The sequence below is a fragment of the Gopherus evgoodei genome, chromosome 1 (genome assembly GCF_007399415.2).
Source record: "Gopherus evgoodei ecotype Sinaloan lineage chromosome 1, rGopEvg1_v1.p, whole genome shotgun sequence".
Lineage (NCBI taxonomy): Eukaryota > Metazoa > Chordata > Testudines > Testudinidae > Gopherus > Gopherus evgoodei.
This window is the reverse complement of record NC_044322.1, coordinates 327,662,121-327,675,632: the sequence shown is the minus strand read 5'-3', so window position 1 is coordinate 327,675,632 and position 13,512 is coordinate 327,662,121. Positions and strand designations below refer to the sequence as shown.

General features: G+C 42.3%; 1 protein-coding gene across 3 annotated transcripts in view; it reads right to left on the bottom strand.

Annotated features, from left to right (window-relative positions):
* PLXNB2 (plexin B2) overlaps positions 1 to 13,512 on the bottom strand; it is a 352,730-nt gene that overhangs the window by 52,950 nt on the left and 286,268 nt on the right. For all 3 annotated transcript variants that reach the window (XM_030549188.1, XM_030549187.1, XM_030549189.1), the window contains 2 exons: positions 11,439 to 11,587; positions 8,697 to 8,805 (listed from right to left, as the gene is read on the bottom strand). In XM_030549188.1, the coding sequence (XP_030405048.1) occupies positions 8,697 to 8,805; positions 11,439 to 11,587 (258 nt within the window). The remainder of the gene's footprint in view (positions 1 to 8,696; positions 8,806 to 11,438; positions 11,588 to 13,512) is intronic.

Here is a 13,512-nt window from a genome sequence, read left to right as displayed (position 1 = left end):
GGTACTGGCAAGTACCGCTAGATGAACCTGCCAAGGAGAGGTCAGCATTCGTCACCCATGCGGGGGTGTATGAATTCAATGTCCTTCCTTTCGGCCTTCGAAATGCACCCGCCACCTTCCAGAGGCTGGTAGACGGTCTACTAGCTGGACTGGGAGAATTTGCAGTTGCCTACCTCGATGATGTGGCCATTTTTTCAGACTCCTGGCCCGAACACCTACTACACCTGGAAAAGGTCTTTGAGCGCATCAGGCAGGCAGGACTAACTGTTAAGGCCAAAAAGTGTCAAATAGGCCAAAACAGAGTGACTTACCTGGGGCACCAGGTGGGTCGAGGAACCATAAACCCCCTACAGGCCAAGGTGGATGCTATCCAAAAGTGGCCTGTCCCAAGGTCAAAGAAACAGGTCCAATCCTTCTTAGGCTTGGCCGGATACTACAGGCGATTTGTACCACACTACAGCCAAATCGCTGCCCCATTGACCGACCTGACCAAAAAGACCCAGCCAAATGCCGTTAAGTGGACTGATGAGTGTCAAAAAGCCTTTACCCAGCTTAAGGCAACGCTCATGTCGGACCCTGTGCTCAGGGCCCCGGACTTTGACAAGCCATTCCTAGTAACCACGGATGCATCTGAGCGTGGTATAGGAGCAGTGCTCATGCAGGAAGCAACAAATCACAACTTCCATCCTGTCGTGTTTCTCAGCAAGAAACTGTCTGAGAGGGAAAGTCACTGGTCAGTCAGTGAAAAGGAATGCTATGCCATTGTGTACGCCCTGGAAAAGCTACGCCCATATGTTTGGGGACGGCAATTCCAACTACAAACTGACCATGCTGCACTAAAGTGGCTTCATACTGCCAAGGGGAACAACAAGAAACTTCTTCGTTGGAGTTTAGCTCTCCAAGATTTTGATTTTGAAATTCAACACATCACAGGAGCTTCTAACAAAGTTGCTGATGCACTCTCCCGTGAAAGTTTCCCAGAATCCAGTAGTTAAAAAGTGTTCTTAAAATCTAAAGTCTGTTAGTTATATACTTAGTAGTATATGTAAAGGTGCATGTGTTGTATTAATCTGTTTATTTTCAAGTTCTAGAAGAAATTGCCGCCAGTGAGCTTCCCCACTGTCTGCAATTTGGGGGGCGTGTCATAAACAGATAGCTAAGGGTTAATGTCTCTTTCACCTGAAACACCTGACCAGAGAACCAATCAGGAAACCGGATTTTTTCAACTTTGGGTGGAGGGAAGTTTGTGTAAGAGGTCTTTTGTCTGTCTGCCTGCTGTCTCTGAGCTTTGGAGAAGTAGTTCTATTTTCTAGTCTTCTGTTTCTAAGTGTAAGGACAAAGAGATCAGATAGTAAGTTCTATGGTTTCTTTTCTTTGGTATTTGCATGAATATAAGTGCTGGAAATGCTTTGATTTGTATTCTTTTTGAATAAGGCTGTTTATTCACTATTCTTTTAAGCAATTGACCCTGTGTTGTATCATCTTAATACAGAGAGAACATTTGTATTTTTTCTTTCTTTTTTATATAAAGTTTTCTTTAAGACCTGTTGGAGTTTTTCTTTACTTCAGGGAAATTAAGTCTGTACTCACCAGGGAATTGGTGGGAGGAAGAAATCAGGGGAAAGCTGTGTGTTGGATTGCTAGCCTGATTTTGCATTTCCTCTGGGTGAAGAGGAAAGTGCTTTTGTTCCAGGATTGGGAACGGAGAGGGGGACTCACTCTGCGTAGTTTCACAGAGCTTGTGTCTGTGTATCTCTCCAGGAGCACCTGGAGGGGGGAAGGGAATCAGGATTATCTCCCTTTGTTGTGAGACTCAAGGGATTTGGGTCTTGTGGTCCCCAGGGAAGGTTTTTCAGGGGGACCAGAGTGCCCCAAAACACTCTAATTTTTTGGGTGGTGGCAGCAGTACCAGGTCCAAGCTGGTAACTAAGCTTGGAGGTTTTCATGCTAACCCCCAAATTTTGGACGCTAAGGTCCAGAATCTGGGAATAAGGTTATAACAACTCCCCTCTTACTTTATCCCCTGGCTACATTTTCTAGTGGATGCTGGTGAAGTGGCATTCTGACCCCAAAGAAGCTGGCTACTAGTGGTGTTCCAGGCCAGAGAACAAGCAGGGTGTTGTAATGAAGCATATGAAGCAGCTGAGAGAGAGAGAGAGAGAGAGAGACTGGTGGTTATGAATAATGGAGTGGATGAAAACACTACAAGTCCCATAAACGCCCTGCTAAAATGGCAGTGTGATGGCTAAAAGCTCCCTGAATATCTGCTTTGCTCTTGATTGGGCAAGTGAAGAAAGAGCCTCAAGTACACGGAAAAATATCTGAGGAAGATGACAACTTCGGATAGTGTTGAGGTGCGGGGGCTTTGGGGATGAAGCTCACTAGCCATGTTAGTGTTCGTTCTCTTTCACATACACACACAAATTTGGCTCTAACTTGGCCTCTCCCTCCCCCATTTCAGTGACTCGGCAAGCCAACGAGCTCATTTTGTAAAGGAAAAGAGTGTGTGGTTTGTACTAATGTAAAGGTTAACAGCTTCTTACTAAGTTTCCTTTTAAGTATTCTCTATAGTGCATCAGATGGCTAAATAAATGTGTTACAAAAGCAATTTTGCAAGCTTTTGTCTATAGTGCTATTATCTTTCATTTTTACTTTAAGGACTATGCCGTTATTTGCCTTACATAGAGAAAAGTTGTACTTAAGATGCCTGACCCAGAACTTGACATTGGAGATCACCAAAACTAGGTGTAAAATGCTTTTGCATTGGTGACTATCCTTCTATCCTCAACCATTTCAGCCCCATAGTCATCCAGACATGCAGGCCAGGACTCAAGATCTAACCCCAATAGGAGCCTTTATTTTGAGAAGGACTAATGTTGTTTGTATATAATTAGCAAACTTCACTCACGTACAGATGAAAGGTATGACTTTTAGGAGAATTCTTCACAACTGTGGAATGATGAATTTGTGAAGAATTAATGTTCTGCGAAAAAATTTCATTTTTCCCCACAGAATTGGTGCTTTAGAGCTTCTGGCCACCACTAAGGGCTGCTGGACACAGCCAGGCTGAGCTCTCCAGCTCACAAATACGGGACATTGCCCAGGGGGTAAGGGGGGTGGGGGAAAGAAAACTGGAGGGTTCCCTGCACGTCCTGAAGGAAGGAGGTGGCATGCATGAAACTCCATACAAGCCCGGGACGCAGCATCAGACTGTTTCTTTCTCTGGATCCCTGGGCTCTGGGGGGTAGAGGGTGTGGGTGTCTGAGGCTGGAGGGACAGAATTTTCCCTGAAGATGCACCCAGCTGGCATGTGTGACACACTCAGATTGAGCTGCCCAACAAAAACGTAACAGAGAAACAGGAACTGGGCTGCTGTAGGTGGTTTCTTTAACTCTCTGCTCCTTGGAGGAATCATTTTTGTTGTCTGTATTGTTAATAACATACTTGCTGACAGGTATTATGAAATAAATTACCAAAATAATTGAAACTGGTATGATTATATTGTGTTATTTTGACAAAATATGCAGAATTTTAAAATATTGTGTGAAGAATATTTAATTGTTTGGCACAGAATTCCCCCAGGAGTAGTACTCCTAGTCGCTTTGTAGTTTGATATTGTGACTCACTGCCATAGTAACAAGCAACCAGTCAGATAAAGTGAAAGAAAACTGGTTTGGCTTTTGGCTGTTCAGGTGCTGCTATTTCATTTGGTACAGACGTCTAGAGCTCTTCCAGATGTTTGGCATGGCTGGACACTGAGAAATTAGTAGCAGCGTTTTATTTCCATTGTACCAGGAATGGCTATGTTAAAACTGACGAAAGAATGTTCTAGTCATTGTTAACTTATGGCCTGATTCTGTTTACATGGAAGTCAATGGCAAAAGGACCAGTGACTTCAGTGGACCAGGACTCCTAATAGTTAGTTTCAAGTGGAAAGGTTGGTAGTGATTTACAAGGCATGGAAGGAATTTTACTGCCCCTAGTCGCATATGAAAGGATGCTGTAAAAGGGAAGACAGACTAGAAACATTTGACAACATGCAAGCCTTTATGTACAAGGGACTGCTGCAGAGAGGAACTGAACTGGTCTGTGTTGTCTTTTATTTTATTTAATGCTACGCTTATGTTCTTGTGTAACCATAACATTTTTTAAAATTATCACTGAATGTTTAACTTTAATCTATTTGATATGCTAGGGGTGCTCTAAATGGATTACGGACACACATTACCATCTTTCCCAGTAGGAGAACAGCAGGTTAACGTATCCAAGAAAGAAACAAAACAGTAGAAATACACAGCAGAAATTGTATTTATTTTAAAAGAGGAATTTTTTCCCACATGAAGAAATACTGAATAAGTTGGATACTTTTAAAACAAAACAAATGTCTTCTTTCTACTAAAAAAAAAAAGTCTGATGAGCATTCTTGTAGAGTACCTACCCACAAATGAACAAATAAGATCCCAAACCGTGCCAAAACAGAACCTTTTAAGACCATAAACAGACTAGATTGTCTCTTTTGATCTTCTGTTGCCATGCCAGAAGGGACCATTCCACACTTGCAGACGTGTGCAAGTATGTGTGACACCTATATACTAATTTTATTCCTGCTGTCAGAAGTGGTTTCTGTTTCCTCATAGAAAGATAGGAAGACAAGCCAAACAAGAGGTCGGCCTCTGAGCTTAAGGCACACAGCATTACCCTTTCAGATTTGGTGCTACTTGGCATTGTTGCACATTTTGTAAGTAGAGACATACATGGTGGAGATATGAAGCCCCAAAGTATTATCTCTTTTCCCATATTCAGACTTGTTCTTTTCCAGCAACAGCTTGCTCAACTCTATCATACTTAAAAAAAACCCTAATCCCATAGGTCCAAACAGGCATATAGACTGGGACAAAATCTCTCTTGAATTTTCAGACACACTGCTTGGCTAACGTCTGTGTATAGAAGGTTCCTCGGGAGCTAAGGCGAAGCAGTTAAAGAGTTCTCTTTCCTTTTAGTACTAAAGAGCAGAGGCTGCCCGCCTCTTCTCTCAGATCTGAAGAGGAGATAATAAGAAGCTCAGAACCATTTTGAGGAGATGGGAAGAAAGGTCTTCTAAGTGTAGGAGGATAGCTAAATGCTTCTTTAAAAATAAACTATTTTATTTTGCCCAGCGTCACCACACAATCTAGCACAGAATGCATTACAGCTACAATTGGTACAATTACAGCAAAATCCACCCAGCACAACAATTTCTTGCGAAGCCCCCATCCCTTTTATGCTCTACTGATATAGTCCCTGCTCCAGAAATCTTAAACATTACAACTGAGATATGGCAGTTTTGGGAACTTGTGGAGACATTTAGGTAAGGAGAGTGATGATCGATGCAGGAAAATTTCAGAGAAAAATGAGATATATAAATGGGGGGGGGGAAGAAGAGGAGGTCACAAACCGGGACGAATTAATAGGGGGAGCAAAAGTGGATGGGAACCTGGGAGGCAGTGACCATGAGATGGTCAAGTTCAGGATTCTGACACAAGCAAGAAAGGAGAGCAGCAGTATACGGACCCTGGAATTCAGAAAAGCAGACGGAGTCTCTCAGGGAACTGATGGGCAGGATCCCCTGGGAGAACAACATGAGGGGCAAAGGAGTCCAGGAGAGCTGGCTGTATTTTAAAGAATCCTTATTGAGTTGCAGGAACAAACCATCCTGATGTGTAGAAAGAATAGTAAATATAGCAGGCAACCAGTTAAATCCTTGCTGATCTTAAACACAAAAAAGCTTACAAGAAGTGGAAGATTGGACAAATGACCAGGGAGGACTATAAAAATATTGCTCAGGCATGCAGGCGTGAAATCAGGAAGGCCAAATCACACTTAGAGTTGCAGCTAGCAGGAGATGTTAAGAGTAACATGAAGGTTTTTTTTCAGGTATGTTAGCAACAAGAAGAAAGTCAAGGAAAATGTGGGCCCCTTACTGAATGAGGGAGGCAATCTAGTGACAGAGGATGTGGAAAAAGCTAACGTACTCAATGCTTTTTTTGCCTCTGTCTTCACAAACAAGGTCAGTTCCCAGACTGCTCCACTGGGCAGCACAGCATGGGGAAGAGGTGACCAGCCTTCTGTGGAGAAAGAAGTGGTTTAGGACTATTTAGAAAAGCTGGATAAGCACAAATCCATGGGGCCAGATGCGCTGCATCTGAGGGTGCTAAAGGAGTTAGAGGATGTGATTGCAGAGCCATTGGCCATTATCTTTGAAAACTCATGGTGATTGGGGGAGGTCCCGGATGACCGGAAAAAGGCTAATGTAGTGCACATCTTTAAAAAAGGGAAGGAGGAGGATCCGGGGAACTACAGGCCAGACAGCCTCACCTCGGTCCCTGGAAAAATCATGGAGCAGGTCCTCAAAGAATCAACTCTGAAGCACTTAGAGGAGAGGAAAGTTATTCGGAACAGTCAGCATGGATTCACTCAGGGCAAGTCATGCCTGACTAACCTAATTGCCTTCTATGATGAGATAACTGACTCTGTGGATGAGGGGAAAGCAGTGGAGGTGTTATTCCTTGACTTTAGCAAAGCTTTTGATACGGTCTCCCACAGTATTCTTGCTGGCAAGTTAAAGTAGTATGGGCTGGATGAATGGACTATATGGTGGACAGAAAGCTGTCTAGATCATCGGGCTCAACGGGTAGTTATCAACGGCTCCATGTCTAGTTGGCAGCCGGTATCAAGCAGAGTGCCCCAAGGGTTGGTCCTGAGGCTGGTTTTGTTCAATAACTTCATTAATGATCTGGAGGATGGCGTGGACTGCACTCTCATCAAGTTTGCAGATGACACTAAACTGGGAGGAGTGGTAGATATGCTGGAGGGTAGGGATAGGATACAGAGGGACCTAGACAAATTAGAGGATTGGGCCAAAAGAAACCTGATGCGGTTCAACAAGGACAAGTGCAGCATCCTGCGCTTAGGATGGAAGAATCCCAGGCACTGCTACAGACTAGGGATCGAGTGGCTAGGCAGCAATTCTGCAGAAAAAAGACCTAGGGGTTACAGTGGATGAGAAGCTGGATACGAGTCAACAGTGTGCCCTTGTTGCCAAGAAGGCTAATGGCATTTTGGGCTGTATAAGTAGGGGCAATGCCAGCAGATCATTCCCCTCTATTCAACATTGGTGAGGCCTCATTTGGAGTACTGTGTCCAGTTTTGGGCCCCACACTACAAGAAGGATGTGGAAAAATTGGAAAGAGTCCAGTGGAGGGTAAGAAAAATGATTAGGGGGCTGGGGCACATGATTTATGAGGGGAGGCTGAGGGAACTGGGATTGTTTAGTCTGCAGAAAAGAAGAATGAGGGGGGATTTGATAGCTGCTTTCAACTACCTGAAAGTTGAGGCTGGATGTAGACTGTTCTCAGTGGTACCTAATGACAGAACAAGGAGTAATGGTCTCAAGTTGCAGTGCAGAAGGTTTAGGAAAACTTTTTTACTAGGAGGGTGGTGGAGCACTGGAATGGGTTACTTAGGCAGGTGGTGGAATCTCCTTCCTGAGAGGTTTTTAAGGCCAGGCTTGACAAAGCCCTGGCTGCGATGATTTAGTTGGGGAGTGGTCCTGCTTTGAGCAGAGGGTTGGAGTAGATGACCTCCTGAGGTCCTTCCAACCCTGATATTCTTTGATTCTATGATTCTAGAAAAAACAGATCTATTACTAGCAAGAGGAGGAGCTGTGCTGGAAATAGTGAGTTGACTTGCCTTCTCTCTACAAGGACCTTACCCTGCTCCACTAGCTGCCATTCTAGACTTGCCCCACCTTTCACTGCTGGATCCCACTTCTTCCCCCACATTTGTCGTTCTGGGGTTCTTAAGAGTTAATAGCATGGAAGTTAAAACTGCATGGGGGGAGAGGGGGAAGGACAGGAGTAAAACACAACCCTCACATGCTGTGTTTTATAGGCTTTACTTTTAACCTATCAAATCTGATAATGGGATTATTTAAACCTCTCCCTTATAACAGATCCATATCATCTTCTAGTGACCACACATATACAACTAAAGCCATTAGAATCTACAACACAGGCTACTAAAGCCCTAGGCTGCAACAACTAGGCACTACACTGGAGCACAACAATTAAGATGCAGTTGAGGACTTTCCTTCAGTATAGTGACAATCAAAGCAAATCACATGTGTAATGTGCTGCACCCCATGCTGTCTGTGGCACTGCTTATTTCTGAGCACGCCGTGCTTTTGAACAAAACAATCTGTTGAAAAATATTAAATTAAAATGTGCAGCAACATTACTTATTCTTCAGTGGCTACACATTAATTGTCATGATTAATAATACTGGGTAATCTAAACAAACTGATGAAAAAAACTAGTGCAATTACCATGTCAAAGAAGGCCTAATTTTTCAATGTTGAGTTTATTGTTCGGCAGTGACACAGTACCTAGGTTCATTACGGATGCTTTTTCTCTACCATAGTTTTTGTCATTTGAACTGTAGACAGCATTGCCCTATTTTAAGGCTCTGTATTTGCTGTTCAGAGTGATCTTCATTGCTTCTACTGTATATTAAAACCTTCGAGTGTGTTTTCCAACACCCTTTATTTCAGAAACAGAAATATTGGTCTCTGCTCATTCAAGTCTACAAAATACAATCACTTCAGTTTGTCCCAATGGTAAAAAACAAGGAACACATAGAACACTATAGAACACACTTACTTGGTATGTAAATTGTACTTCACTTGTTGAGCTTCCTCGTTTTCCATTTATATCAACTTCAATTTTACCTTGTGAGGGCACTGAGACGTTTCCAACTTGACACACAATCCTAATCAGAAATAATGCAAGTGTACCAGTAAATTTATAATTTTCTCCATTTCATCTGTTGAAAAAAGTGGATCTTAATGCACACATAAGGCATCACTCTGACAGCATTAGACTCTGAGGTCTTTATTTAGCTACCATATGGAGCACAAGCAGAAGTACAAACTTCCTCACCATATCTCACTGTACCTCAACCTTGTCATGAAGAGACCATCCCCTAAAAGTGAGAGAGGCTAGTTCAGTCCTCTATACATTAGGACCAACGCTACACAGTGACTACTAAGCAGCTATTGAATGGCAGTGACTTATGGTCACTATTGACAGATCAAACTCACACTAGTAATCAAGTAGCACACTAAAGAGCATTTTTTAGTGAGTTTCTCTTTTTTTTGGCTCTTTCAGTCTTGGGATGATTGCTATTCTTCTTTAAACAATGTACTATTGTCTATTAAGAAAGAATTAAATATGAAAATCACTCTTCCCAGTATAATGTACTTAAACTACGACCTAAATAAAGGGTTGTCAAGTCCCATGGCAGATGACTCCAGAATTATCTGTCGGAGTCCTGGCACATGGACAAAATTTTCCAAATTCTTGTAAACCTTGGCTTACTATTGCTGCTGGAACCTGCACTCAGTTCATCATAATTTTTACTGTGTTCTTGAAAGCTACGTTTTCTTGTCAGGCACAGACAGGAAATGTTACCTTCAGAAGAATTCGCAAAATGTGTCAACTACTAGAAGTTGACAGGGAGAAGTGGCCATTATAATACAAAATATGCAGTGGTGTTGTTAGTAGTGGCAGGATAACAGGGTTTTTTTTTAAATGGCTTTGTATTGGTGTATAATAGTGCCTTTAATCTGAGAATCAGTAAGCCATTTCCAGAGGTAGGTAAGTAGGAGTATCCCTCTATATTACACATGGGGAAACTGAGACAGAGAGACAAAAAGTGTTGTCGTCCAACGTCACACATTAAGTCAATAGCTGAGCTAGAAAGAGAACCCAGGTCTCTCGATTCTCTTCTTCTCTACTAAATAGACAATATTGTCTCCTAAAACATCAAACATTTTACTAAAGAAAAAGTGAAGCAAAGGGAAAGATTGGATGCTTTAGAAATCTTCAAAAAAAGAAAAATGTATAACACCAAAAAATGTACAAAGCGAATGGAAAGTGATACAAAAATAAAGTTACAGGCATGTGTTCTGAATTGCTTTTGGGAAACCTTATTTTTTCAACCCTTAGACACACCTAGATTTAAATTACAGTATGCAAGTTGTATACATTCATTCCTTTTATCACACTGACAGAGCTAAACAAAGTAGAAACATTGCTGAGATACAAGGATACAGTCACCTAAAATCTGGCTTCTCTCCATGTGTTTAAATCACAAAGCTTTAGAAAAGGCACAAAATCAAGGACGTTGGGGGAATTCTTTTATGGCTATACTGTGCTTGTGAAGCTTCTGCAAATACTTTGGGACGGGAAAGAAAGAGGTGCATCTGAGGATGGTGTTGCATGTATGGGTAAGTGTAAAAACAGCCACTGAGAAACTGGTGTGTACAGAGATTTCTGTTCCGACCAAAAATTATTCTCAAGATTATTGGGACATTGCCTGACATTCAGACTATGGGGGTGTGAATAGCAGTGCCTACTCTCACAGCTGGAACTGTGGGGCAGTGTAGAAAAGCCCTGGAACTTCCAAATCCATCAACTGAGTTCTCAAACACTAGCCACTACCTAAACATTTCAAAAGTTCCTGTTAAACAGATTAAAAAATAGGAGTTACTGTAATAGAGTTAAAATAACCCAAAAGAGTGTCAAGGTTCAACTGCATAGTTTTAAATATAAACAATTATCAGCCATCTCCGTTCAATTGTATTGCTTGCTTCTACTAATATCACCATCTACTCCTTACATAGCACTTTTCATGAGCTCATCTCAAAACTGATTTAATCTTGAAATTATTTGTTTGATAAGACTTGGGCTAAATGGCTACGATGCCTTTAATTTAAGCAACAAACAAATAGTTTTTAGACATATGTAGTAAATATTTAGCACAGCTTTTTAAACAAATAAATCTATTACAAGCTTGAGAAAGCACTCAATGTGACAAATCTGTTTCCGTGTACAAGTGGTTATATAAACAGGGGTGGCCAAAATTACTGACCCTCCGAGACGCATACGACAATCTTCAGAAGTTCGAGAGCCGGGGCACATCTACCAGAAGCTGGGGCTCAGGGCTTCAGTCCCACTCCAGCTGAAGCCCCAAGCCCTGGCAGGTGCAACCTGGAGGGCTGCAGCCCCGAGACTCCCCTCCCCGCTCGACAGAAGACCTTACTCCACCACCCCACTGCAAGGCAGAGATTCTGAGCTCCCCACCCCTCCAGTCTGGTAGGCAGAGGATGGGGGAGAGTGTGGGGCTTGCAAGCCGCACTTTAATGGTAGAAGAGCCGCAGGGGGCTCTTGAACCACAGTCTGGGTACCCGTTATGTAACGTGGTTTTGTATAAATCCTGAGAGATGTCAGTACTAACAATTTTAGGTAACACTGTATTACTGCCTCTTGTATTAATACTTCCTGATAATTGCACGGAAATCTTTTTTCTAAAAATCTCTCACAGAAAACATCAGCAAGTACCTGATGGAAACAGAGTAGAAGTCCTCTTTGAAAAGACATTCTGTGCCTGCCACGGTTATACTTTTGACATCTTCAGCTTTTATACCCAAATTAGATCCCATTATGGTCAAAAGGATTCCACCGCTTAGTGGCCCAGTCTTTGGTTCAATCTGTGAGGGGAAAAAACGAAAGCAAATTTGAAAATTACGATGATGGTGCTGCTCTCATATGGTTTAAATCCACATCACCTTGCAGTCTACACTTTTGTGTTAAAAATACAGGTGTTCTTTTGTTTACAGAGGCCTCATAAAAAAGAGGCTAAGAAACCTCTTAAATTACATGCTTAGTTAGAAGTACAGAATCAATTGTAACCTGTTGTAGATTTCAAATCTCCAATAGCAATAAAATTCTATGAGAGATACAAGATGGATGAGGTAATATCTTTTACTGGACCAACTTCTGTTGGTAAAAGAGAGAAGTTTTTGCACTTACATGGAACCTCACACAACTTGTTTCTCTAATAACCTGGGACCAACACAGCTATATCACTGCAAACATAGGATTCTATAACAGTTTATTAAAACAAAGCCCCCAGAAGACTGTGCCTATTATATACAAAATTCCTGGCTGGTATTTGATCCTTTTTATAATTTTGTTGTGCTTATTTTTCAAAATATCACATTCTTTAAATGATGTATTGAGATTTATTAGGCTGAATTGCACCACTTGGGAGAGCATTTCTAGCTAATTCAAAAGCATTTGCATTTATCCTTCCTGTTTGCATGTGCATGTGTATTTGTTTTGTTTTGTAATCATTTCTGCTTGGAGGACCGTATCAGATGCACAGTAGACTCTGGGACACGACGAATGGTGCACAAAGGCCTATCACAGAAGCTTCTGCTAATCTGCTATCGGTCCCTACTATATCAGATGAAAGGAGGCAACATTATTGATCATATTTGTGATTGAAGATAAGGACCAAAAAGGGTCCCCATGGTAGAGGTGGATTTCCACAGCTCAGACAAGCATCTGAATTTGAAACTTATCTGAACCTTCCAATGTTTTGATAATTCACCTATCAGTTTCTATGTAGTAGTTCCAGAAAGCCCTTTCAGCTTTTTAACCTCAGAGTATTGGAGCCTATTGTACGGCATTTCAGACAGTTGCCCTGGCAAGGGAAGGCATTTAATACTTCATTGAAATACCATCACTGAGAACAACTGGGACTATCAACTTTGAATGGCAACTACTAGCCCATCCATATGCAACAATGACCTTACTACATGGGGAGATGCATGGATTTTTGAATAGCTAGCCTGAATTTAAGCTGACTCAGCACCTTCCTTCTGATCCAGCAAATAAACAGGACCTCTGGTCCATGGAAGGGCCTAATCCTTAAAGAAAGGGTGAGAGAGACTTGGTCTACTGAGGTGCTGTAAGACTGGGTCCTTGTTCTAAGCTGAGGTTATTATGACCTTGTGACCACAAAAGAGATTCCTTTCGGAGGTTTGAGGGACTCACTTGACAGAGCCCATGTTGGAGACAGTTTTAGGGGCCAGGGGAATCTCTTAGCATCTATGTAGATTCTTTTGCTGTTTTAATACGTTTTCATAGATTCTAGGACTGGAAGGGACCTCGAGAGGTCATCGAGTCCAGTCCCCTACCCTCATTTTCTCTGTAATACTTTTATCCTAATAATAAAGAGACCTACTCAGTAAGTGCTATGTACTAATTTATAATCGGAGGAATCACACTGTGTACTGTCTCCTCAGAGACAAGCAAGCAGGACTGTTAAGGCAGTCTGTCTTTTTCTGGGAATAACACAGTGAAGGTGGGAAACTGTTCAGCATGGAAATACCCTGGTCAGGAGGGAGAGACACGTGGGTCTCCACCCAAGAAAGTCAACAGCTAGGGAGCCAGGAGCCTCTCTGCAAGCACTGCCTCTGTAGCGCCCATTGGCTAGGAACGGGGAGCTGAGGTCAATGGGAGCTGCAAGGGCGGTGCTTGCAGAGAGGAGCAGTGCATGGAGCCATGTGAAAGTGAGTGAGGGGAGGAAGAGCAAGTGACGGAGAGAGGGAGATATAGAGTGAGTGGA